Source organism: Copadichromis virginalis, linkage group LG18, assembly GCF_057382275.1.
Source record: "Copadichromis virginalis isolate Kocher_CV1m ecotype Utaka linkage group LG18, C_Virginalis_male_GT1.1, whole genome shotgun sequence".
In the NCBI taxonomy this organism is placed as follows: domain Eukaryota; kingdom Metazoa; phylum Chordata; class Actinopteri; order Cichliformes; family Cichlidae; genus Copadichromis; species Copadichromis virginalis.
The window spans coordinates 9,734,819-9,761,837 of record NC_140635.1 but is presented as its reverse complement, the minus strand read 5'-3'; the positions used below and the strand labels follow the sequence as shown (position 1 = coordinate 9,761,837).

The window sequence follows — 27,019 nt, the reverse complement described above, 5'->3', positions numbered from 1 at the left end:
GTAAGATTATGAAATCATGCAAGCATTATCAATACATACATGCACACAGGATGGATTCCTGACCAATTAGCACCAGTTTTCTGTCAATCTATTCCGGTAATCTGTAACTGTAATTTCGGTCGTTGCTGTGCTTTTTGGAAGTCGAATTTCCCAGAGGAACCCACCCGAGGGATTAATAAAGTTCTATCTTATCTTATCTTAATCGGCTCAGTCTTCCAGACTAATGACTATCTTTATGTAAATATGTATTCTGAAGGAACATACAGCTGACAACATTTATGGTCACTCAGAGGAGAAGGTTTTTCCTACCTAGTGTAGGGGTGATCATTAAACTGAGGCTTCAACAATTAGTCTCCCAATTATTTTCTAGATTAATGGATTAACTGTCAGGTCACCGAAATGACCAAATGAGCAAGTAAATGGCAGAAAATCACAAGACAGCTACGCTGACACATAATGTGTTTCAGCAGTCCATCTCATGCAACAGGATAAACACCTTAGCTTAATCAATCCAGCTGTCTACATATGCAACATAATGGCTTGTGTTTTACTTTTACTATTGTGTTGTGCTTCATATACAAAACTACAGTAATTGTCTATTAGGCTCTTAATTCTTCCAATACACGGGTTATCTGCAGTTCACCGCATAATGTGCATAAACACATCTTATGTGGAAAATGTTAGCAGCTGCTCCTCTGCTAATGCAAGACAGTCTAGTTTGATTCAAGTGTCACGTAAAACAAAGAAAAAAAGATGATGCAGAGGAAATATATTAAGTTGTAGCTTTATATTTATATTTTACTGATTCAGTTCAAAATATTCTTCATTTATTTTATCCTTTGTTTAGGTGCAGCCGCTCAGTTAATCCAGCGTATGAAACAAGCCGTTTTAGCTCGTCTCCCTTTAAGCCAGCTTTCTTCTGGGGCTCCTGTACTCTCAGCTATAGCTGTGTGCCTGATATGAGATGTAGGGAGATCCACTAACATCAAACAGAGTCAAAAGTAGACTAAACTGTTTGAGATAGAGCATTTAGAAGAATCTGAAGCCTGGCTTTAGGCTCACAGGGATTACTTGTGCATACACTGAGCTCATTATTTGAAAATATGTCCATGTTTAACATGAAAATCTACCAGTGTAACAGTATGCATATTTCAGAAAATAAGGAAAAGCCTAATAGTTCCCCTTTAAGAAACTAATGCTACATTCCATTTGAAGTACAAAGTCATAAATTCTGACTTCCCAGTCAGACCTTTTAGCTGGAACGCTGGGTAAAGTTGGCCTTGAGGTGGCAGTAGCGTGCATAAACATGGAGTAAAACTGTAGAACATTTCATCTGTACTAGTACCGCTTTGTATTTGTGACTAAATAAGCCATACACAGAGTACAGACCAGGCTGTATCCATGAGTATACTGCTGCTGTGTTGTTAAACACGCCAAATAAAGATAAATAAAAAGCCTTTGTGTTGTACTGCTGGGCGACAGCTGAATGCCTCTAACATCCTAGGGAGCAAAACACTGCCTGTTTTTCCGACTGGTACTAGTACCAAGGGAAATGAACCACAGTGGGTTTACCATTTCAGCTGGAAAATCTGTTCTGGTAATAAACTTATTTTCACTGCATTTGCCAATCAGCTAACTGAGTTAGTCAAGTGACAGACAAGATCTTAACGCAGGTGAGAGACAAAGACTGATGCTCCTTATATCTTGAAGTTTCCCATACTGTGTCGAGTGCAATGACGACAAATAAGCCATTGTCACTCACTCACTCACTCACTCACACACTCACACACACACACACACACACACACACACACACACACACACACACACACACACACACAGTGTTGGGTCAGCTCATCGTCAGGCTGATCTCTCACACTCTCTCAGTATGATTGTTCCCTTTGGGTTTTCTGTCTTGTGTGCAGGAGTAGTCTGTTCTCTTTTCAAGTGTATGTGGGGCCATGTGTGGCTTAACTCACATGCTTCCAAGTTATCCACTCAACAGTCACTTTTTCTCTACGGTCATTTAGCTTTTCTAGTAGAAACATCTATTGCATGTCTGTTCACACTGACATTATGAGCTTTAGATAAATTTAGGGATTCAAACTCAAACTGATATTTCACAAACTAATTGAAACTGTTGCTCATTAATACTCAGAGATATGAACATTAGCACAACAACTGTCCACGTTTTTGCCCTCGTGACGTCTCTTCTATTCAGCTCATTTCTTTTCTAACCATTACCATGTGTTTAACCCCCATTTTTCAAATTAACTACCTAGGATATCTGCAGATTTTGTCTATTTTTTAACCTTCAGACAGGGACATCTAATTATTTTGCTCATTTACAGTTTTTTTTTTCTTCAGCTGTCATACAGAGCAAAGCTGACTTTCTGTTGGCTGCGATATCTGACCACACAATCATTTGCATACACACAAACACACTCACACACACACAGAAGGTTGAGTAGTGAATCGTGAGTCCCCCTGCTGGCCGTTTAAGGTAAAGTCCACTGCAGTGAGGCCAGAGAGAAGAGGACGTCATACGGCTTGCTCGCCGGCTCGCTCCCTCTTCGCATCCAGTTCCTCTGTTTCTGTTTCTCCCTCTTGCTCTTCATCTTTCTTCTTCTCAATTCAACTCAGTTCAAAGGCACTTTATTGGCATGACTGTCCAAAATTAACAATACAGCTGGAGGGGTTTACATTACAATCTCTCTCTTGCTGCGTTTCTGTACGTCTCCCTCGAAATTTCCACATACCCTCTTTTCTCTCCTGTTGTGGTTTGGACTCCCTTTTTCTCTGATCTCTCTTGTCTTCTCTGTCTCTACCTTCTTGCCTCATGTCTCTTCATCTCCCCCCTTCCACCACCTCCTCCCCTCTAGCCCACAGTGGCAGAAGTAGCTCACTCTACCCACAGGCCCAAGGTATAAGCAGCACTACTATTTATCTTAAAAGAATAGGCACAGGCACACGTATACACACTGTCAAGTGAACAGGCAGTGAGAGTCACAGAACAGCAATACTTCATACTCAAAAGAACACAGCCAAAAGCTATATGCATGCAAAATTCAGCAGGCATATGTCTGGTGCCAAATACAAGAAAAACAAACAGTTGCACTCTGTCACTTTGCACAAACACAGACCTGTGCACGCTCCCCGTCGTATTTGTACTCGCAGGTGAACGCTGCCTCGTCAAACTTCTTCATCACTTCGCCAACACCCTTAGTTGGGTGAGCCAACATGGGTCTCAGTGGTACACCTGGAAGAAAAAGGGTGAATAGTGGGAGAACTGGAGTAAGTAAACGGCTAAAAAACAGCTTAAAAACAACCAGACGAAGACTATTCTTTCTGGTTCTTGTGTAGAGAAAGACTAACACTAGGAGGGCTAGTGCTAACAGAGCTTCTGGTTCCAAGAATCTCGTATCCTTTTGCAACAAAACATTTAAATAAAATAAACCAAGAAAATGTGAAACTGGCTTCAACAACACATTCCCACATGACACATCAGCATCACACCCACAACTGTTTCTGTGACAAAACCACAGTCGAAATTTGTTTGTACTCCCATTTGGCCTCAATATTAACATTCTGACTCACATTCCCTTGGGCTGTGCTGCTAAGTTAAGCTTCAAAAGCAGCAGACATAGCATGATATAATGAAAATATACCAAACAAATTCCTTTAATTGCAGCTTACAGAGCAAGAAGCCCAATATGAAAGTACTGCAACATTTTGTCCAAATTGGCTGGTGTTATGCAAACACTCACCAGCTCCTTTAACTATCTCACATTTCAGAACAAAACAGGCCCCTGAAGAACAATTATTTACCTGCCAAAATAGCGGCTAGATTGCTCTAACTGACCAACAACGGCCAATTTAGTTTCCCAATTTAGTATCGTTCAGATGGTGGCTTGTATTAATTTCCTACGTTGGTGCCAAGTCTCCTTATCACAAATAGCCTGACAAGAGTATAATTGGGACCTAATCCTTAGTTTAGGGTATCTTCTATCTTTCGGTGATAAAGGACTTAACTAAAATAACTGACTCACCTCCACTGAATTGATCAATAAACACACACCAATCACTGCTTTGGATCTTACAACCTTTCTGCCTCTTGACTGGTTGCTTACCTGGAGTGAGCTTGCAGTGATTGGGCAGCTGGTCTATGCCCTCTTTTAGCAAAACGGGGATCAGAACATCGTAATTGGGCATCTCGCTGTATGGGAGAGAGCAGGGCAGCGAGTTAGACATGAGACAGGGTGATTGGAAAGAATCCCCCACCTCACCTCCCAAAAAAAGAGAAGAAAAAAATCAATATGTTCAAAAAAGGAATGTGAGGGAGAATGAGGGACGGGACTTAAAGGGGGCGATGAGGCATTGTGGTGGTGCCGAGGAGAGAGTGCAAATTGAAACAAGGGTGTTTGTTGAGGCTTCAGTTACCAGTAAGTCTGTTTGAGAATGAGGCTCTTCTCTTCAATCCACGCCCGCCTGCTCTCAGCACTCATTCCCTTCCCTGCGTCGATCACAGTGGGAGGAAAACCTATAAGGAAAGAGGGGGGGGGGGAATGCATTTCAAACAGATCTTTGCAAGTGTTTGAACATTTGTATGACCTAACATTTGTTGGATGAGAGTTCAGAAGCACTTCAAAGGCCAGGAAATATACAAGACTTGCAGCAATTACTTGAGTATTGCTGCACTTCACTTTTATTCATTTATTTATTTATTTAGCTCAACAATGAACAGTGAAGACTGGATTTAATTCCCACTGTGAAGTCCAAATTAATTATATTGTTTCCCAGTATAACATTAATAATTATGATACATTTAAACTATGACTGAATAATAATTTATTAAGTTAAATTATTCATCACCATGAGCCTCTTCAGCCCAACAAATAATTTGCTCTGAGTTGACCTGCCTGATTAAATAATGGCTAAATAAATAAATAAAAATGTTAAGAAAAACATTTCCAGACCAGGCCACAGATCAATGCAAATTTCCCCTATGAGCCTCTGGTCTAATTGACTCTTATTAAAGCACGCCTCCAGTCGTGACTAAGCAACTCATTTTAATAAGTCTAGTGTTAGTAAGAGCGCTGAAAGTAGGTGGTAAAGCGAGGCTGTCAAAACTTTCTTCGTAAAGAGATGAATTTAGCAACAGATCAGGTCAGAAAACGTGTTAAATATTTCAAATCCATGGATGATGTACACTGCTCTTTCAAGCTGAAGCTGATCTATGACTGCTCTAATTCATGTGAAGAATATTTTAACGCTGATTTAATGACTAGCCTAAAAATAAAGCACATGATTACTTGCTCTAACACTCCACCTCCTCCTCCATCATTGTCACCTCCAAGTTAGGATTCAGATTCAACTTTTACAAAGAATAATTGGATCATACCACCAGAAATCTAATTATTTTAACCATTTCAAGTATGCAAAGTTCACCGTGTGAGAAAATATATGAATTTGAAATATACATTGATCTGAAGTTCGCATGAGACTCAAACAATCAGAACTAAGCCCTTTTGCAAATTCCCAAAACTACCGGGCTAAAAGTTGGAATTGTGTACATCAGTGGCTTTAAGAAGCTACCACAACAAAAATATCAAATGATTTGCAGATTCAACCCCCAGAATCCGCCTGCCGTGATCTTCTTCCCACTAAAATCACTCAAGTTCTGCTGCATAATGCTATTTAACGTCTGGTTCCCAAATCTGCCAAAATGTTGGCTGGTTCTTGAAAGGGACGGGAGAAGAAATGGCTCAACAACAGCTTATCGTTGGTGGAAACATGTACTTGATCACAGTGTAAGACACATCTACCAATTTGATTGTGCTTTGATCCATCCATAATCTCCTCCTCCACCTCCCAATCTGTGTTTTGTTTTGTTTTTTCAGTGCAGAGAAGTTTATTATGAACTATGCCTAAAGCTTTCAAAATGCAAGTAAGGCACAGAGGGATGACATACTTCATATCTTATTCTCCCCCCCCCCCCCCCCCTAGTTTAGTAGCAATGCAACAACTCCCGAATCATTTGCTGCACAAACTGAAAAGCCTGCAGCTTGATACTGAACAATCTGACAAGGACTGGCAATCGGGATTCTATTAGCCCCAACAGTGTGGCACAGTATACTCGTTTGGTTTCGCAAATCAAGTAGAAATCATTTCAATATTTAGTCCTTTCACTGTTAACCTCCCTTCTCTCCTTTTCTTGAGTTTGGTGTAACGCAAAGAGTGATGATTTACATCAGAAGGTACTCGGCTATGTAACAAATTCGTTTATAAATTAAACCAACCAGTTAACCAAAGCTCTGTACACATCATAGGGCAAGAAACCTCTGAATATATGTGCAACAGAGCAAGAAAAAATAGGATTTGAAAAACTCATATGACAAATTAGTAAAATTAAATAAAATTAAAATTTAATGCCAAATATTAGCATAACCCAGAACGAAAGTGAAACATGGATGTCTTTAAATTTTTATTAAGTGTCAATAGAAGGAAGTAAGGGAAGGACAGAGGGAGGGAAGGCACTGAATTGTAAAATGTCAGAGTATGCAAGCGATTTCAAGCCACCACCACACTGACTGTAAAACAGCTGGATTCAGGTGAGATGCAGAGACGGAGTAAAAGAAGTTCTGATTTTGAAAAGTCTGTACAAGATTTGGCAGCCACTTAAACCAAAAGTTCACTAGGAAAGGATCTTTTCATGGTGAGTGCTCACAGGAGGAATGATTGAAACAGAAAAAAAGCTTTCTTTCTTCTTCTTTCATATACTTATGGAAACCTGGCTGTTTAAAAAAAAAACAAAACAAAAAAAAGAACTTTTCCTTTAAAATTACCTTGTCCAGGTGGGGTCAAGCAGACAGCTTGGCTCAGTGCAGAGAGCACACTTTGCTCAGCAAGACCAATCCTCAGCTTTCCAGCCAGAGACCTGTCCATCAGAACCAAAAGTTCAACAGCAGTCAGAAGACACATCTATTTGCACCAAGTCAAGTCAGTTATTTGTACCTAGCTACCTTGAACAACACCTGCAAGCAGAGATTGAAAATAAAACATAATAATAAAATATAAAGGATGCAGCCTTGACTTGAGTTTTTTCCCCTTTTTCTATTTTAACCAGACCTCAGGAGTTAGCAGTGAACCTGACTGAGAAAGCCAGGCGTAATGCAAACTTAATTATTTCAAATTATCAAAAAAAAAAAAAAAAGGCAGTTACAATTTTGTCTATTCACCTGGATCAAGAAACGCGTTGGTCAACAAGCTCCACCTAGAAGAATCTTTCTGTAGGTGACCCAGTGGCAGGTTTCTCACCCGGTTGGCTTTTGGCAGCACACCACTAAGAGGTCACTTGATAGCCTACTCACCTTTGCCCTAACTGTGCTATCAAGTCCTCCCACCCCTACTCCTCTTTTTACTGTCTGCACATAAAGACATTGCAAGATGGAAGTTCCCAAGCCCCCATTTATTTTTCCTATGTGCATTATATTCAGTTATAACACTAAAGGATGTAATGTTAAAGGAAAATTCTTCTTTATGAATAATCAAGTTAAATAATCCAAGATTTCACTTAATAATAACACTAATGGACGTTGATTGTGATGTTTTTTTGCCATAATCATACAGTCACACTCTGCTTTACTGTAGATAGGATCTAGTGATTGAGAGAGAATTAGGGCAATATTGCTAAAAGCTCCTTTTTGCAACCATTAGAAAGAATGCAGGTCTAAAAGATTTCTGCTTCTGCAGTATTTTTCAGACTCCAAGGCTACATTCATCTTTTATATACATGGCTAAACACTTCCAACGTATACACAGAGGGTTATGGAGTTATTATGCATTTCTGCGTCTATAAATGTGCAGACGCCCATGTATGCCTGTGGTCACACGTGCAGCCAAGGCTGTGTGTGCATGTGTGTGAGAGAGAGTCTTATTTTACCTGACTATGTAGCGGGCCTCTGAAAAGCGGCATGCCACAAAGAGACCTTTGATGATGTCGATTTTCTTATTCATGGCCTGAGGCAGGCGGGAGGAAATTGAGATTCACAGAAGAAGAGCGAGAAGAGACAGAATGCAAAAAGACTGAGGTCACCAGCAAGTACAAACTCCATGTTCAATACAGAGGAAAAAAATAAAAATAAAAAATGACCCAGCAGCAACCAAGAAGGGAAAAGCAACTAATTGTACAAGAGAATCAAGGCAGGTAACAACTTATTCAAATGGTGGAAAATTAACCTTGCCCCTCTGAAGCAGACAAATAAACTATTAATTTCTTGTTCGATACGTCACATTAACATTTCCTTTCCTTTTTCCCGTCCATGACCTCAATACTGAGAGGCAAATAGAGCGAAAACAATATTTTCCCAAGACTGCTCTCCTCTAATGAAAATGTTATTCTGTGGCTCACCGAGTTCCCACTCATGCTGGCAATTTCCTTCAATTTCCTGAACACGCCCCCTGCTGTCAGACTGGCCGGCTGAAACATCATGCGCTGGTTGCTACGGGAGCTCTCGGCCACTAGGCCCAAATCTCCTTTCTCCTGTGCCTCTGCTTTGACTTTGTCCAATTGTCGCCCTGGAAACAAGAGTGAAACGGTAAATAGCAGCAGCCTCGCTGGCTGATGAGCTTCAGAGAAGGGTGGCATCAGCAGTTAGGCTGGGAATGCACAAGCAAGTGTTTGGGTGCAGCAGAGTGCTTCCACATGTTCGTGTGTGTGTGCGCTTATTACCAGTGGCTTGAGCAACAGCTTTCATCAGCACCGTCTCACCAACACCAAGCTCCATCCCTAGATAGGCAGGACCGAGTTGGTTCAGACACAGATACACGCAGCAGAGCAGGTCATCTAGGAAGGAGAACACATATGAAGGCTTTATTATACTCCAAACACAGCAGCGTACACACACACACACACACCTCCAGACAAGTCTGCAAAGAAAAGCACATACACACAAATAAAAACAGATACCACCAAAAACGGCACAGTAAACCCACATACAGACACACAAACTCAGGCACATGGATAGACACACTCAAGCAGCGACTCAAATACACAACCACACTCTGAGACAACAGCAGGCGGCACAAGTGTGGGCACTCAAAACTCTTGACGCACAAATGAACATCCATAAAATCACATTCAAATACATACAGACAGGCAACACAAGACTAAGGGGTTTCCACCAGAAAAGTTGTTGACTGTGGCAGCTTTGGCTTCAACCAGCAATCTTTCCTTCCTCCCCAGAGTCCCCTGTTCTGGGTGCTGGCTGGATTTGTTATAAAAATGTAACAGGTATCTTTTATTTTTTAAGGGTTGGCAAGTATGACAAATTCCCTGGATGGAGTTTCCACCAACTACTGGCATGACTAGACTGGATGTAGAATTTCTTGTGGTTCATTTATCGGGCATCAAACTTGGTAGAATTGCAGCTGAAAGTTTTTAGTAATATTAGCATCACTGATATGTGTAAGTGTTTTGCTTTTTTTTAAATTCTCTTATTTACAGTGTACATTATGTGGCAGAAAATCTGTCAATATTAAGAGTTTTTTAAGTCATTCTTGACAGAACAAGCCAAAGTTCTCTGAAATGTGTTTCGCCCACAAAGGCCAAAAGTCATGAATTTTTTAATATCTTTGTGGCTTTTACTGATTTAATTTGGCAAAAAAAGGATAAAATTTCCAGGTAGAAGTTTAAAACAACAGCTTAGGGCTTACGGGGTTAATATAGTGCACTCCACCAGTTGTAACCCTACTTTTCTGGGACAGACAACAGCAGAGCTACATACTGCAGATCTAGCTCTACACACACATAATGGATGAGAGAAAAGAGAGAGAGATGCTTTCAGGCTACACCACTGAATCACATTTAACAGGTTTTTTTCAGCATACAGGAATTTCTTGTTTACCAAATGGTCAAAAATAAAAGGAAAGTGCAGAGACTCACTGCTTTTACTTTATGTAATCATAAAGGCTCATTCATAGCCAAAAAAACCCTGGCATACAAGTATGACTAATTACGCCTACCATAACCACTAATGGCTCAGTCACACTAAAGTAAAAATATCTATGTATCTATCTATTCATATTTCTATATCTATCTATATTTCTCTCTCTCTATTTATCTATGAATCTCTCTTTTGCAGTTTAAATTTAACCAATTCCTAATAGTTGCAGTGACTAACTTCTAGCAAACCACTTTCAATTGCAATTGCTTGCCTGGTCAGAGGCCACCTGTTTCCAAACAACTGTAGTCCGACACAGACTGACGGCAATCGCTCACAGACAAACTGGTAAATGTTTGCAAATAACTGCGATCCCAATTTATAAATGCAGATAAATTGCCAATATATTCCAATGAATCTGAGCTTGTGCCAGTCAGCCCAACTCCTTCAGTAAGGAGCTTGACTCAACTGGTTGCCAACTAGTTGTACGCTGGTTATATCCCTACATTCTTAAAGCATCTCTATGTGGTGAGGAATTTCTGAATTTTTGTTTTAAATTTCTGAGGCTCTGGGTGGACTCTAAATATAAATTTCTTTGTACACAGACAGCAACAAATTTGTGATTTTCACCAACCTACGGCATTCAATTGCTAGTGTCATAAAAAGATTGCATGTAATCGCAAACTTTTCCCCATCTGAGCTCATTGAATTGTTTCTATTTGGACAAAAGCAGTCAGCATAACAGTAGGCTAATTAGCTACCTCAGCTCATTTAATGCCTGCAGCTTTTGTATTGCTGTATGACTGTATTGCTGAGGCCTGACACAAACACTATTATATACACAATGAAACACAGGCAGAACAACACACACAAACACCATCAGATTCCCACATTCTCATACACACATCGGCCAACGTCCTCCCACTTTTGTGTGCAAACTGGCGTCAACATCATCTCCTTGATAGAGCGGCTGGCAGCCAGCTGCCTGTATAGCTACATCAGGATGCATTATGGCAGAGATAAAATAGCATTTACCTGGGGAGAGCAGCAGCACAGAGCGAAACAGGTTTGACAGTGTCTCGATGTTTCTCAGCCTAGGAAATGACAACAGGATTGCTGTTAGACTGGGAAGACGAGTTAAACGAATTTTAAGGCCATCCCGTAAATACTGGTAGGTGGGAAATGAGATTAGTCTGCAGGTTTTAATCGGAAATAGGGGCTTGGGAGGCAGATGAAGAGTTCACTTATGAAACACTATACATCAGTTTCAGATAATAATATGTCATTCAATATCCTTCAAAGATAAAAATGTTTTCAACTAGCAAGATACAAAGGTTACAAACCATTATTTAAAATGTAGGATTTCTAAAAATAACATGAAATTTCTTGTTGGGGTTTTTTTTGTTTTAGCTGGTTTACACCAACCCAGGTTTACAAAACAAAAGATGGAAACTAAGGTGGGGAAACATAGACTTATATTCTGTCAGGTATAGTTACAATACTGGCTTTCATATTAAACGCGACCACCCCTCTGAGCAGCCTGACGTCTAAAAACTGAGACTGTTTTTACCCCACTCTTGTATGACGGCCAATATGCTCACATCAGGCATGAGCACATAAGCTGCTAACCTGCTGTTCAAACCTTCTGTTTACAAGAATCCGCCAATTAAAAGAAACGAGGCTTAAATGAAGGGTGGCCTTTAAGAGAGGGGCTAAAATGCTCGTTTTAGACAGCGCAAACTGAGGAGCAGCACCGCAGCTCGTTATGAGGCAAATAAGGATTATTTTAACTACTTTAGTAAAACATAAGAATAAAAATATGCAGCTGGAAGTGAGCATAATAACTCCACATTACAATATATTTGAGCAATCCTAGAAGGTGACCCATTTTAAAATTTCTTCATGTTCCCAACACAACCAGTGAATTATTCAAATTTTTTCACTTTTCCTGACTGGCAAGCACTTAACTAATTTAGTTCCAGAAATTCCCAGCAGGAAACCTGAATGGTATTTTTATGAAAAAAAAGAGAAACTCTGCAATACGTGTGTGTGCTTTGAAAGACTTGCAATCATTTTCTTACTAATGATGTTCAACTCATTCTGGCATTTAAAAGAAAAATGTCCCCCATTGGGAGGTCTTACCTGCCAGAGTCCTCTTCAATCCTCTCAAAGGTGCGAGCCACTGCCAAGTAGGGCACTCTGGAGAGTGATGAACACGTAGTTAGCAGGCAAAGCATCAACACGGACAGATTTTCACACTCGCGGCGCTGAGCTGACTCGGCTATTCAGAGCGACTAGCAATTAATGCAACAGTAGAATAAGCTTTGATTCAAGGTTATCAAAAACCGCACAAAAATGACAGCAAGGAGGGCGAAGGTGACAACGGCATGTGGAGAAAAGTGTGTCGTTACAATTAGTTTGACAGAGAAATATGGTGGGAAGTGCAATTTAAAAAATATATATATATATAATTTTATCTTTATAATTTTTTGCATATATTCTGGATATAAAGCTACTATATCCTAATGTGTTTTTAATCCTTACTACGAAGCTCTGACACTCAAACTGTTTATTCAATTTCAGAAAAGAACACAATTTAATTCAGAGGCTGATATTTAGCTTTAAGAAGCAGCAGACTTCACCTGCGCACGGCTTAAAGCAGGTTAAAACAATCTGTACAGGAGTCGATCCGAGAATAAGCCGAGCACATAAGCAGCATGCCTTACAGCGTGACCTTGATATAAAATTCCATGATTTCCCTGTGATTACCCATTACTAAGTCAGAGCACTTCCCTGGCCTGAAGGTTTTCATTCCTTAAGTTTTTTCCCCTTATAAATAACTCGCAGATCTTCACAAAAAAACAAACAGGCTGGTGTTCGCTTCAGTTTGGCTCAGAGGGAAGAAGGGAGAAAAAAAACAACAACCCCACCAACAGTGTGATGACTCTAATCGCTGTTGAGTGAAAACGTTGCATCCCAAATCTTGCCTGTTTAGTGAGTAGATTAGCTTTGTCTTTTATTTGACAGCCAGAAGTGGAGAGTAAAAGCAAATAATCAGCAGAGAAAGAGACAGGTGGACGTTCGACTATAGTTCCTGTCCACATTGCACTCCCAAGCTTTATTATTACCCTGCTTGGCATAATTCATGATAATCAATCTCAGGGCATCTTTTTAAATAGGTCTAGGCACATAGGCAGGCTGTGATTTCTGTATTTACTTTAGGATTACACAAATTCTCCAGTAAAGGGAAAAAATAGGCAGATGCCTAGTTAAAATAACAGCTGTTTTTCCCAATGATCCTTCACATAAAATTCTCATAATTTCTGCCTTATGCAAAGCTAGTTGATCATCCCACATGCTCCCCTCCTCCTTCTGTCTTTCTTCTTTATATTTTACTGTCTGATGTCCAAGCGACTGGATTTGGTGGGTGGATAGAGAGGCTATCCACCCTGTGAAGAAATTATATTATTTTGGAGACATCTGGAAACAGGGAAAAGCAGTATACAGAAGCAGTGATAAAATATGTCTGAGAGGTGCCAGTAACTGATGCACGCTGGAAACAGTTAAAGATGCATATGAATTTCAATCAAGACATTCAATCAGAGAATTTGGGTTCCTATTTTTGCAGCAGATAGGTGACTTACTTCTGGCCCTGTTTCCAACAAGCGTCGTCCACGGGATGATAGTTTGGTCTCGATGGATCATAGTTTGTTTGTCCTGAGGTTGCCTCACTGAGGAAATAACACAAATTTTAAAAGATAAAATGAAAGAGCACATTTGTGTCCAACTAAATGACGGCAACAGCTGTTGCAGTCACTGGTGCCAACTCAGATTCCTTTGTAGGCAGAGAGTCACGCACACAATTATCATAACAATGAAACACTTTAAAAATGTGAAGAATATTTTGGAAGATATTCTAGTAGTTTTTCTGGTTAGCTCACAAAGAAAGAAGCTGAACTATTGCAAAGTTTATCCGAACTGAACGTGCAAGTAGATATTTAAAAAACCCAGAAAAAGTTCTGCATATTAAATAGAAAAGTGTTTCCATTGTCAGCAGTTATTGCTTCCAAAAACCAAACTACTGGGATGGTTTACAAGTTTAAACCGTCTCTCTTTTACTGCAGTAACATACAAGATGTTGAGTTTCTTTTCCTCAAACAAAATATCATTGTCTGAATTCATTACACAGAGATAAACTAACGCTGTGAACTTTCTTTTGTGTGCAATACCTGTCATTCCCAGAGTGTCACACACAAGGTAGTGATAAAAAAATAAATAGTTAGGAAGATGAAAAATGCATTCCCTGCTTTCCACAGCCAAAAATAGTTTGGATCTTGAATAGTTAACATGACCTCAAAATGACAAGCTGGCTTATTTACATGTGGTAAATGCATTGCTTTCTGTAAGGGAGACTGAATAATTGCAAAAGCAATCATAATAAAGAGAAACCGATTGGTTTCCAGCAGCAGGGAGTGCATGCCTGAGCTGAGAATACAACAATCATCATATACGGTGTTTGCTCATTGTAGGTGGTGCAGGAAAAGGAGAAATTAGCACAACTGTAAAAGTTGTAAATAATAGCAGTATGGAGCAGCCTAATGACTCTCACACCGAGCTGAAATGAAACAAAGGCAAATAAATTAAACTAACGCCTGCGTTGGTCCTGTTGTCATGTATTATTACACTATACAAGATAGCGGTTTGGTAAATATGTATCTTGGGTATGTTTATTTGTCACATTTCATTTCACAAAAATAAGAAAACAATGTTCCAGTCTCGCCTGATGCTGTTTTACACATAAAGAAAGATTTCTGCTCTCTTAACTCCTGACAGTGCTTATTATTCAACACTGACACTGGATCAGAAATCAGAATGGGCAGATCCCAAAATCAAAGGCATCGGTATTGAGTCAGAAATGTAAAAGGCTGCTTTGAGTCCACCTTACTGACTGCTCACCAGCTTTATGGGCTTTGGTAAGGACGCATGGAGTATTGCTGGCTAATAAATCACATTCTTTGTAGGATAGAATAGAATAGCCCTTTATTGTCATTGTACATGTACAATGAAATTATGGGTGCTCCACACCAGGTATAAAATATAAATAGTAAGACAGCAGTAATAAATAAACAGGTGAAATATATATAGAATCACAAGGAATATATAGAAACAAGAGGAATAGACAGAAAATAAGAGAAAGGCAGTCACTGGAGAACAGTTATAGTTCTGGTAATGGAACATCAGGAAGAAATTACGTTAAATAATGCAGAGCACACACTGCATTAGGAACCCCATTTAAGCCCAGTCTCAATGATGAGTTTTGCTTCTCTTTTGCACTGTGTATCACTGTCTGTTTACATGAAGGAGGGGCACACACACACACACACACGTCGCAGCTGACTAACAGACTCTGGACTACAGTTTATTTGCGATGATGATGATAGTGTTCGTTATCCGTGTGTGCAACAAAATCTGCTCCCCTCTTCACCCCCAACACTTGTGTGCTCTACACTGAAGAGTTCTGCATAATTATAGTTGAGACCAAGTAGCTGCAACCAGCCAGGCCCTCCTCCTCTTCACAGCGAGCGAGTCTCTTTAAATCAGGAAGGAAGAGGAAAGAGGACAGCAGAACCTGATGACACAGCCCGTTTAATATTGACGAGGTGGTCAATTGTCAACTGTAGACTAAAAGGTACAACTGTAGTGTAATGAAACAACAGTGCTGGTATTAATATTCACTAGCAAATTTATATAAGTCAGCATTTCACAGACTGAAAATGGCTGAACACGACAGCAACTGTTTTAAATAATTGGGACTACTTAGATAAAACATTTATACGTATTTAAAGAAAAAGCTTGATAACGCCCACTCATCCACGCCTCCTGAGCCTTGAATAGAAATCCGTAGAATAGAAAGCGTACTCATTTATAAATATACACTGACAGATTTTAATCTATTTTGCTAATCCTATTACTCTTTTTATTTGTTTGTTATTTTTAGGACTAGAATAATCACCCAGTCAATCGCTGTTTTCCTTTTTTTTCCTCTCGCGTAATTGACACTTAATCATCAGGAACATTCCTAAACAAAACAAGCACATCGCTGTAGTGATGAGTGCAAGAGATAACCTTGGTTTCATTCACTTTTTAAGGTATCAATGTCATATACCAGAGGTGTGGACTCGAGTCACATGACTTGGACTCGAGTCAGACTCGAGTCATTAATTTTATGACTTTAGACTTGACTTGAAAAAATGTTCTAAGACTTGTGACTTGACTTGGACTTTTACACCAATGACTTGGGACTTGAATTGGACTTGAACCGGTTTACTTGAAAAGACTTGATATTTCACCCCAAATACAAAATTTAACATGCATATTATATAGAGATTGAAAATGTGACGTCATTCACGGGTAGAACCGCAAAGGATTCTGGGAACTCGTGGCAAGCGGTACTAGCGCACGCAGGCTTTCAATTAAAATCAGTTATACAGCGATAAAAAGAAACACAAGAAGCCGTTGTATTATTAACTGCAATAGCCGGTCGCATGACAGCCACGGGAAGCCGACGGGTAAAGAGATCGGTTGTTATCGGATTACCTCGTTGAAGAGAAATTGTTCGAGCCATGTTTCCGAAGTAACAAAGAGGCGACGGGTGGCCTGGATTGCAGCCATTCAAAGGTCAAATATAACGTCCCAGAACCCTCCAGCTCACAGGTTAGTCTGCTCCAAGCATTTACACAAAGGTCAGTGTTTTTTAGTAGTTAATACGTCACTTTCATAAAATAATTGGTGATATAGGTTACAAGCAAGTCTGGCGCTGAACAGAAATTGTCGCGCTATGCTCCTTTGTTTATTGTGCATAAATAGTGAATTGTCCTGACACAATATTGCGTTTCGCTTCTGTTATTATGGTACATTGACAAAAACATATACTTTTATTCACAGGATAAAACAGGTTTTTTGTATCACTAATTGCCCAGTACGATTACAGCATACAATATTGTTGTCACTGCTACATTTCTGTGATGCTACCAGAAATTATTTCCACTACTAATTAATTACCGTTGAGCTCAAAGGTCCTATTAATAAACGGTTAACGAATGTGTATTTATGACGACGATTTGTGAGATTGGTAAACTTATGATACGTACGATGGTCTTTCGTTCTACACGGTGCATTTCAAGGTCCTGCACCCATCCGTCGGTAAACTGTACCTGGGCTTGTTGCAGTGACCTGAAGTTACTAAACTTCATGAGTGTATGCACTCACTCCAAGAACCGTATAATTATAAATATGCATATAAATATGCTACGATGAGATAGCTGACTTCATCTAACTAGCAAATGTTGTCCAGGCTACGTTGGTGATACAGTTTTTTTTAATGTGTATGATATTTTTGTCATGTGATTTTAAAGCTGGTCCTACAACCGCATCCAAGAATGACATGCAGCTTATCTCAGAACTGTCGGTGAAAATTATTCTTGGAGCTAGGTTTAATTGAGCTGCATTTTAAAGAGATACACAAATTGTGAAATTGCACATTTTCTAAGTTCACTATTTTGTCATGTGTTGAGAAAAACACAGATTTTAAAATTACATGGTCTAACATTTACATTTAGCATAACTGCAACATTATTTTTTCGTTGTTTTTTTTTTTTAAAGACTCGAAAGGACTTGAAATTCAAAGTTTCAGACTTGTGACTTGACTCGGACTTTTACACCAGTGACTTGAGACTCGACTCTGACTTGCCTGACATTACTTGAGACTTGACTTGAGACTTGAGGATAAAGACTTGAGACTTACTTGAGACTTGCAAAACAATGACTTGGTCCCACCTCTGTCATATACTATTGGATTTTTCGCATTTACTGCAGATCCCTATTAGTTAACGCCAACAAAATGTAATGACAGCATCATTTCACCTGTTTTGGCTACAAGTCTTGATAGAGACTGCTCAAAAGCAGACAGTATTTCTCATCCACCCACCCAGCTGTGCCTTCACAGCCATCTTTTCTCTACATTTATTCTTTCAAAGCTCAAAGTAACCATGCATTTTACTATATCTTTACAAAACTGATAAAGGAACTGAATTCAGTGTTTCTTTGCAGTGTGAGTGCCTAGTTTGAATCAATAAAATATAACCTCTCTGGCAGCTACCATCAATCAACATAATAAAATGATTAGGTAGTCACTGAAGAATATAATGGAAATAATTCTCAATAGCTGCTCTCCGTCTGCTCTTCTACACCTTGTCACTAAATTTTGATCCTTCTTCTTTTCCCCACATGCACGTACAGTTTACACTTTAGTAAGAAGGGGTCAGGGGTGAAGCTCAGCTGAACAGGCCAACATCTGGATAAGTTTAGTGTTCCAGCAAGATAACAAACAGGCAAGCAAGGTGGCAGGCTTATCAAGCCTGAGCTATCTGTAACCTCCTGTTGCGACTGTCTTACCCTTTCGTGTCTTTACTCTCCTCCTCTGACCTCTTCCTCTCTGGACTCGTCTTTTTTTCCCCCTCATCCTTCTCCGGCTTCTCCGTCTTCACTGCTGCTTTTCTGGGAGCTATTGAAGGAAATAAATAAAAGACAAGGTGAGGGTGATGCAGGGGTTGAAGTGGAGACTTATTTTACCTTGTTCTCCAAACTGATAAAAGCACAGTACATTCACATGCTGTTTTTTTATGCAAGCAAAGAACTATGCAAATTCCTTCTCACCAAAGAAACTGCTGATGGGGGCTTTCCTGGTCGGCTCCTTATCTTTCTGCTCTTTTGCTTCTTTCTGCCTTTTCACCGTTTGACTTTTCGGGCTCTCTTCTGTGCCTCGCGTGTCCTTTTCAACCACCTCCGTTTTGGCTATGGCAGGCCCTTTCTCATCATCATCATCATCTGTCTTCGGCTTTGCTTCATTTTTCTTTTCCGCCTCCTCAGCTTTCTCCTCCTTCTCATCAGGGCTCTTTTTCTCCACCTGCTCCTCTTTTTCTACAGTTTCTTCCTCTTTGCTCTTGTTCTCCACCTCCTCGTCCCCTGGGTTGTTAGCCTCGGTCGCTGCCTTTTCCCCCCTTTCTTCCTTTGTGTCCTCCTCCATGGGTTCATCTACACAGGGGCAAGACAGAAAGGGAGTGGAGTCATTGAAGAGAAAAATGCCAGCAGGTTTACTGAGGGCAACCCAGTTTTTTTGTGAGCCCATGTTTGAAGACGTAAGAGCCTCTTTCAGTAAATGCCGCAGGTTTTATTTCTGAGGTTTCATTTTCACCTGAAGAAGGCAGCTAAGAGAAATTACTATTGACAAACTTGTAGCACCGACTCCCAGCAGTCAGAGCTGGGGTCATGATACTGGCTGGGTAAGGAGGGCGGCATGAAACTTTAATTTTCTCATTCAAACGTTAAAGTAAGTGGTGGAATGGACCGCTAAACCCAGTAGTCACAGCTGGTACTTTACTAGACAACTTTAGAAAGAGAAGGAGAGCCATTTCCCTGTCTGTGGAAAAAAAAGAGTGGGGGGGGGCACCAGGCTGAGCTGCTGTCAATTTGGTTTTGTTTTTTCCCCCAAACACACTAAAGTGGTTTTCAAACACACTTCAGCTTTAACCTTGTTTAGCTCTTTCTCAATTGTCCAATACGAGCCTTTAACCTGCCATTTCCCAGATTTAAACTGCATGTGATGTGTGACTGACCACATGTGGATTCACGCTGAGAAAGTACAAGATGCTCTACCTATGCAGCAACCTAACCTAGACCAAATAGAGTATTTGCAGTAGTGAGAACACATGTGGAATGAACCGCTCTGAGACTGTTTCTAACCTTTTAGCTCTGGTGATGTGATTGGTTCAGTTTGTTTGCTCGTGTGTTAGGAGGACTACTCAAAAAGGTAACGGACAGACTCACTTAAAAATCTTGTGAGAAGCTGGATTTAGCACATCTAAGGATTAATTAGATCTGAACTCAGGGCCATTTAGAAGGACTGCTTATAATTGTGAGACAGGGCAAAACTGGACATTGCATCGTGTTTGAATAGCCTTCATCTTCTCAAGAAAATATCACAGACTAATATCAATTTATGCACGTTTTGGAGTGAATTTTCAGCCCTGGTGGAGGCTGCTACACTCTTGGGCTGCTCCATTTTCTTCATAATTCTGCCTTTATTGAGCGTCTGTGTCAAAACTTAGACAAACCGATTAAACAAAGCCAAACAGGCTCCGTGGATGGTGAATTTCTCAGTTTGCATCTCACAGATGGTAAAAATGAACTTTGCTTTATCACAGTGCAGAGCTCGTACAGTTGCAGTAACAGACTGAAATCATTACCCTTTATCCTCAATCCTTTGAATCTCAGGCTGTTTTTGTTGCCTTTCTCTCCATTTGCACTTCACTATAACAGTAGATTAGGACTGTCAAACATAAGGCTCAGGGGCCAGAATCGGCCCACCGAATAAGGAAAGGTAAAGGAGGGCATAATTTTTTTATTTTTAATTATATTTTCAAAAGTTTTGCAACTTTTATTTTTTTATTGATAAAGACTTCCCTCATGGTCATTCGTAATACATCTCTGTAATACAGTAAAGTAATAAATTAACAATTAAATGGCAACAAGTTCCTTTTTTTCATCATCTAAAAAAAAAAACATACATTTCTATAGTAAAGTCACTACGCAGTTGAACAAAAAGGACATTTTCTGTAAATTAACAAAAAGTTTCTGTTTTATAATCACGGGACAGTCTGGACAATGAGCTACCAAAACATTTTCTGTCATTTGAAATATTAATTTCTTACATAATCTTCTTAATTTCTTATTTATTTGAATCCAAAGAGATGTGCTGACAGATTTCTTTCATATGCTTCATAAGCATTTCTCAAAACTGAGACATACAGTTGAAATTGCACTTCTTTTTGTTATACTGAGATATCTCAGGGATTAAATGTGTAGTTAAACTACAACTAGTGGAGCTGTAAAATGAGTTTAACATGCTCGCAGTAGTCTGTACATAAAAGATGAACATATACGCTCCTATGTAATCCAGTTTTAGCACGAAGGCTGTTTCACTATTTTTCTTTAGCCCTTTATTTGCAGAAGAGAATTGAGCATTAAGTTATGAACTAACATTAGCTGGCCCGGATAGAAGTGGACATCCATAAACTGTGTGGGATCCTGTGGGGTGTGACTCGCTTTTGTCCTCAACCACAAGTCAAAACTAAAGGAAATACACTTCTGCATTGTTTGAGATTAACTGTCAGTATCAGAAATTGTCACTTCATCACTGTACCAGAATTCTCTGAACAACATACATCTATAGGACTACAACTAGACATTACTTTGTTTGATTCAATAGGCTACATTTTTTTTGTTTTCCTCCACTCATCGTTAAGCTCAGAGAAAAAGGCCATGATGAAACAAAACACATGCCACAATTTACCAGAGCCCTGTGACAGCAGAGACAGCAATGAAAATGTTCAATCTTTCACTTCAAATCTTTCAAATTCATGATTCAATAAAGAGGAAACACTTATTTGCGGAGCTGGAACTGAAAAGTGCTTGCCTGGTGATTAATATCTAATTAATTATCCAAGTTGTTGCTCTTTATTATTGCAACCCAATCGGCCATAAAATTTCTGGAAACAAATGGCTGGATGAGACCATGTACAGCAAGAAAATAAGCTGTTTGGTAGTGTGACACTGCTAAACAAAAAGTATTGTTTATGTGTTTAGTCAGGATGCAATTGAGAGTTTCCAAAACTGCATTTTAGTAATGATAATGTGTGAGTTTGTTAATATAGCATGCTGATTTTTTTCTCCCTTATAGCCGATGTGTCTGTGCAACTTCCCCTCCCACGTGGACTTTCCAAACCTGTACAGGAGCCAAACTTGGTTATCAGACTCGCAGCAGAAGCGAAAGCATACCTTCACCGCTGGCACTGGTCTCCACACGTGGCCGTTTGTTTTGCTGACCCTGCTCCTCCTTGACCTCTGCCTCTTCTTTCTGACTGTCACTGCCACTCCCACTCTCGTTGAGCTTCCTCTTAGGGAACATCTTCCTTGCTGCACATATCAGGACAGACATTACATTAAAAGAACATGATTTAAAAAAAGAAAGGAAAAAAAAGTGGGAGGCATCCCAGCTGAAATCATGCCGGGATCAAACAGTAAGAGAATAAGGAGATGAAAACAGGACGAGTCTGCTCTCTTGCTGCAGATGTAGGGCAAGAAGAAGAAGGAGAAAAAAAAGGGAGAGAGAATCATAGATACATACTTTGCTAATGAAAACACTAATTCCATCCTGAAGAATATTATGCAGCACAGCAGCTTACGGTCCCAGTGTAAATTACCCTGCAATTTTATGCAGCAGTGGTGCTCGAGGGCAATTTCAGTTTTGGTAACACATCCGCCTCTGTTTTGGCCCTTGTTAGAGGTTCTAGCACAGGTAGCAGTGCTGATGTTTTTCTTCTGGATATTATAATGAAAGCATTAACCCAGGACATTAAGAATGCAATTTCTGGTCGAATTAGGGAGTTACTTTAATGTGATGTTTTCTCCAGCAGTGATGGTGGCGGGGCTCTTATTGTGGCAACGCACCACTGGTGAAAGCAAACACTGCAGTCATCAAAGACAAAGAGAACGGGACGATGAGAAGAGAACGAGACACTTTTACTGCTGCAAAAACTAGGATGAAGGAAACAAAGTGGGAGACGAGGTGCTTCTCAAATGAAGACAAAGCTGGAATGCTAGAAAACTCTAAGCAGCTTAAATTCTCTGTTCAAACTCCAACGTATCTGGTGTTATATGGGAAAGACAGCAACGACAAAGAGCCATGTAAAAAAAATAAATAACTAGGCCATTCTGTTTCATTTTAAATGCAGATATTTACACATCATCTGATTAAGAATTTACAAACAAGAAACAGCAGCTCTCTTTCAGTTTTATCTTGCAGATGTGAAACATTCAAGCTGCTGTGTACCAACTGCGGCTATAAAATAATGATCACTACATATGTTTATGCTGTTTTTTTTTTAAAAAAGCCCAAAGTTTCTAAAGCTTGCAAACCCAAGAAAGCACCCAAATAAACACTGACAATCAGCTGCAATAATAGGACGACATGCTCTGCTGGTTCGATTAACTCCCAGTCAGCACAAACGATGCACTGTTAAGACAACATAGCAGTAATAATATTATTATCACAGTGCAAAGACGTGCAGAAAAATAATGATATAGGCTCCAGGAGGGTGTACTCATGGTGCAGCAGATGATGATTAATGATAGCGCAATCACGGTCTAGTCTTGTGGTTGTCAATCTAAGGCAGTCCAGAGTGTGGAAAGACAAATGAAAGAAAAGGGTGAAAAATGAACTTCGCCGCTTCTGGTGAACAAACTTCTTATGCATTCAGTTCGAGATAAATTTCCTGTTTTCTCCCTCATTGTGAAATAATGAGTATTTGGAGCCATTAGGCGCCTGCTAACAAGTAATCAAATAAAACAGCTCGAGGCAGGAAAGCTATTAATCCTCTGCTGGTGTCAAAGTTCAAAATGGTGCAAGATTGGAAAACGAGCTGAAAAGCACAATTCTGAAACAGCTCAATTAAGACAAAGTTAATAAAAATCTGTTCAGATGCTGACCAGTCTTGCGTTTGACGATCCCAGTGGGGGAGACGGAATTGGGAGTGCTGGGGGTCCCCGGTGAAGCAGAGGTGGCTGGAGTGGCAGGGGTGGTCGGGGTTACAGGCGTGGCTGGGGTCGATGGTGGAGACAGGGGGGTGGGAACGGCTTTAAACGCATCATCCTTCTGAAAGACACAAGCACGAGTGATGGTAAGCATTATGACAAGAGGCGGCATGAACAACAGCTTGAACAGGCAAAATGACTGCAGATCATGGTTTGTTTGCATGGCCGCCATCACCCACAGATATTACTGAAAATGAAAAGGAAGTGACAGCAACAATTGTCCAGCTGTCTGCAACAATATCATTTGGATCGCTGTGGATTGTTTGTGTGGCTCATCCAAAATGTGGCCTGTTCTGCTGAGGAATACGAGTACTGTGTATTATTTAGTTTTTTATTGCTGAAATTGTTTATTGAATGTGAAATAAAGTAATTTGATGAAGACATGCAGTTTCTAATTTTTGAACTACGTTTTGGCAACCAATAACCTATGCTTTAAAAGTATCCTTAAATCCTTCAAGATTTTTTAGGACCCATCTTAGGACTTTTGTAAATCTTTATGATGAAGAATATTTTGACCTAGTAGCTCATAAAAATTAACACAGGTGCTCATTTAGACATGAAGCCAACATGTTTAGAAGGCACCAGACTTATGGTAAGAAGTGAATCTCTAAAAGGGGTTTAAACACCACTGTGATAATGGAAGGCATGGCTTGAGAATTAGAAGTTTTAGAAGTAAAAATGGTTATTCTGATCCAAGACAGGCTCTAAGGGCTCCAAATCAAGACTAGAGTGAAGGTTTGCAAGAGGGCAGCATGGACCGCTGTGGAAACTGGATCAGCTGAATCCAAAGCACGATCAGGCCGAGGAAAAGTGAGCGCACTGAGAGAAGATCAATACGAAAGGCTTTGTTCTCTGAGAAACAGAGAAGCAAAGTCATAGATAACAGAATTAGCTAAATAAAGAACACAAGACTCCCTCCAGCAACAGTCCTGTCAAGAGAAGGCCGTCTAGCAATAGTCTCAGAGGATGGAAGGGTCTCTAAATCACATCTTGTAGGGGGAAACAAGGTGAAATGGTTGGGGTAGGTTAAGAAAGAAAAAAAAACAAACAAACACAGTGAAAGATCGACCTCCCCCCTCCTCTCAAAAAAAAAAAAAGTACTGATGAATCTATGGCAGTAACATTAAAGTTTATTGATTGATTGATTTTTCTGAAAATCGACAGAGCCCCTTGTAATCCCTTATGTGCCTTATGTATGACTTCTGGTTGTGTTTACTGACCTCGAAACGATTTTATGTGGTACACGGCGAAAATCTGTCAAATGTTTTAGTACGACTTTGCTAAGCTACGAACCCGCACTGCTTGATGGATTGTCGGAGCATTACGGCTATCGTAGGCAGGCGCCTCGCGGAGTGATACGTACTGTGCTTCGACATAATATTACCGTATTGTGTGTGTATAACCTCATTTTAAGTTGTGTGGATTAGGGCTGCCACGATTTGTCGACTAGTCACGATTACGTCGACTATCAAAATCGTCGACGACTGATTTAATAGTCGACGTGTCGTTTGAAGCTTTGTAAGATCGCAAAAGACGCAGGAATAATAGCAGGATTTAAGAGTGTAATAACGGACTGAAACAGAAGATGGCAGCACAGCATGTACAAGGATGCCAGCTGCCGTTAAACCCCGAAGAAGAAGAAGAAGCAGCTGTGTCCCAGAATTCATAGCGCGGCCCAACTTAGTTTCCAACAATGGCGGCAGCTAGTTAGTTTTAATGTTACTCTTATTATTCTTTCTGGGTCACAAAATAAACGTTTAACATATTTTCAGGCGAGAATGTAGCTGTGTAAACCTCAAATATCTGCTCAGTTTATCAGGACACCACATATTTTCAAAAGCGCTCCGACGTTTTCGGAGACGTCTGTTACCCACTAGCTCGATAGCTAGCCGGGGGCTAGGTCACTAGCGCCATGAGAACACCGGACTCCCGGCAAATTGTTTTCAAACCCACCGCCGTCTTTCGCGACTCAGGTTAAATATATATGAGTCACTTAGATAAATTAAAAATGTTATTGTTTGGCTTTTTTTTTAGTATTTTATTTGTTCCTGAGTAAATCGGTTTGGCTGAGATTAAAGTTATAGTTTTTACACAGCTGAATAAACGTCAAGCAGACAGCTGATTATCAGAAGTGTGAGATGCTGGAGAATATACTCCGTTGTCCTGTTATATTTTAGATAGCAAGGAGTTTATTAAACTTCACCGAAACAATCTGCAAATTTCATTAAAATTGAATAAACTATCATCTTGTCTTTATTTTTAGTTAGCACCTTAAAAGCTTAAAGCTGTAAGCTAATGATAGTTATATAAGAGCAGATGCTGCTGGTGCAATAAGCTGTAGTTTTACGTCCAGTGGATGATGATCTGATTAGTCGACTAATCGCATAAATAATCGGTGACTAGTCGACTATCAAAATAATCGTTTGTGGCAGCCCTAGTGTGGATATTATACATGGTTATGCTGAGGATATGTCGGCCAATTTCCACTGGAAATGCCTTTTGGTTAAACTGTCAGCAAGGAATTTGCACTGTTACGTTTTTATATAACTTTAACACACATAAAAAACAGCTGCTTGTTTAAGTGAAAATACATTGATGGGGTTTTTTGCACTAATAAAGTTGTGGAGTTGTAAAGTATTTTGTCTAGTGTCAATTATATCGTCAGTTATGTCGTTATCGCAAATTTTCAAATGTATATCGTGATAAAATATTTTTGGTCATATTGCCCTGCTCTACCTAATACCTTCGTCTATATAGGGTACATTACATTCAAACAAACTCTATGAAATGAGGTGAACCAAGGTGAATAGATACCAGGTAAAGCTGACAGAGGAAATCAGAGTTTGCAGCAATTTAAACAGATGAAAAACTTCAGTGAAAATTTTGCTTCATGCTGTCACAAAGCACCCATCAGCGGGGATTCTCCTCACAACACTGACAATCAAAAATAGAGAACAAGCTTACTGATGCTATTTGAGGGCAGCTGTAGCTGTATGGTTCAGTTTCACTTTGATATAGCGCAAAGAAACAAAGAGAGGTTGGAGAAAAGTGAGAGAAATGTATTTACAGCTCTCATTTGAACTCCTCCTCTATGGAACGCCAGGACTGCCATAATGAATTAATTAAATACACCATTAAATAATTAATTAAATGTGGCAATAATTAATTAAAATTGGAATTAATTAATTAAATAAATAGTTATGATATATGTAATTAATTAATTATTGACACATTTAATTAATTATTTATGTATTTCACGTTTTAATTAATTATTGACACATTTAATTAATTAATTATTGACATATTTAATTAATTATTTATGTATTTCACATTTTAATTAATTATTGACACATTTAATTAATTATTGA

General features: G+C 39.6%; 1 protein-coding gene across 1 annotated transcript in view; it reads right to left on the bottom strand.

Annotated features, from left to right (window-relative positions):
* Positions 1-27,019, bottom strand: part of lig1 (ligase I, DNA, ATP-dependent) — a 70,391-nt gene that overhangs the window by 33,234 nt on the left and 10,138 nt on the right. The window contains exons 4-18 of the mRNA XM_085440513.1: positions 23,547-23,712; positions 21,837-21,974; positions 21,202-21,210; positions 18,657-19,034; positions 18,396-18,504; positions 13,586-13,672; positions 12,084-12,140; positions 10,977-11,035; positions 8,732-8,845; positions 8,411-8,577; positions 7,943-8,019; positions 6,846-6,937; positions 4,441-4,540; positions 4,131-4,216; positions 3,144-3,259 (exon numbers count right to left, since the gene is read on the bottom strand). Coding sequence (XP_085296639.1) covers positions 3,144-3,259; positions 4,131-4,216; positions 4,441-4,540; positions 6,846-6,937; positions 7,943-8,019; positions 8,411-8,577; positions 8,732-8,845; positions 10,977-11,035; positions 12,084-12,140; positions 13,586-13,672; positions 18,396-18,504; positions 18,657-19,034; positions 21,202-21,210; positions 21,837-21,974; positions 23,547-23,712 — 1,755 coding nt within the window. The remainder of the gene's footprint in view (positions 1-3,143; positions 3,260-4,130; positions 4,217-4,440; positions 4,541-6,845; positions 6,938-7,942; positions 8,020-8,410; positions 8,578-8,731; positions 8,846-10,976; positions 11,036-12,083; positions 12,141-13,585; positions 13,673-18,395; positions 18,505-18,656; positions 19,035-21,201; positions 21,211-21,836; positions 21,975-23,546; positions 23,713-27,019) is intronic.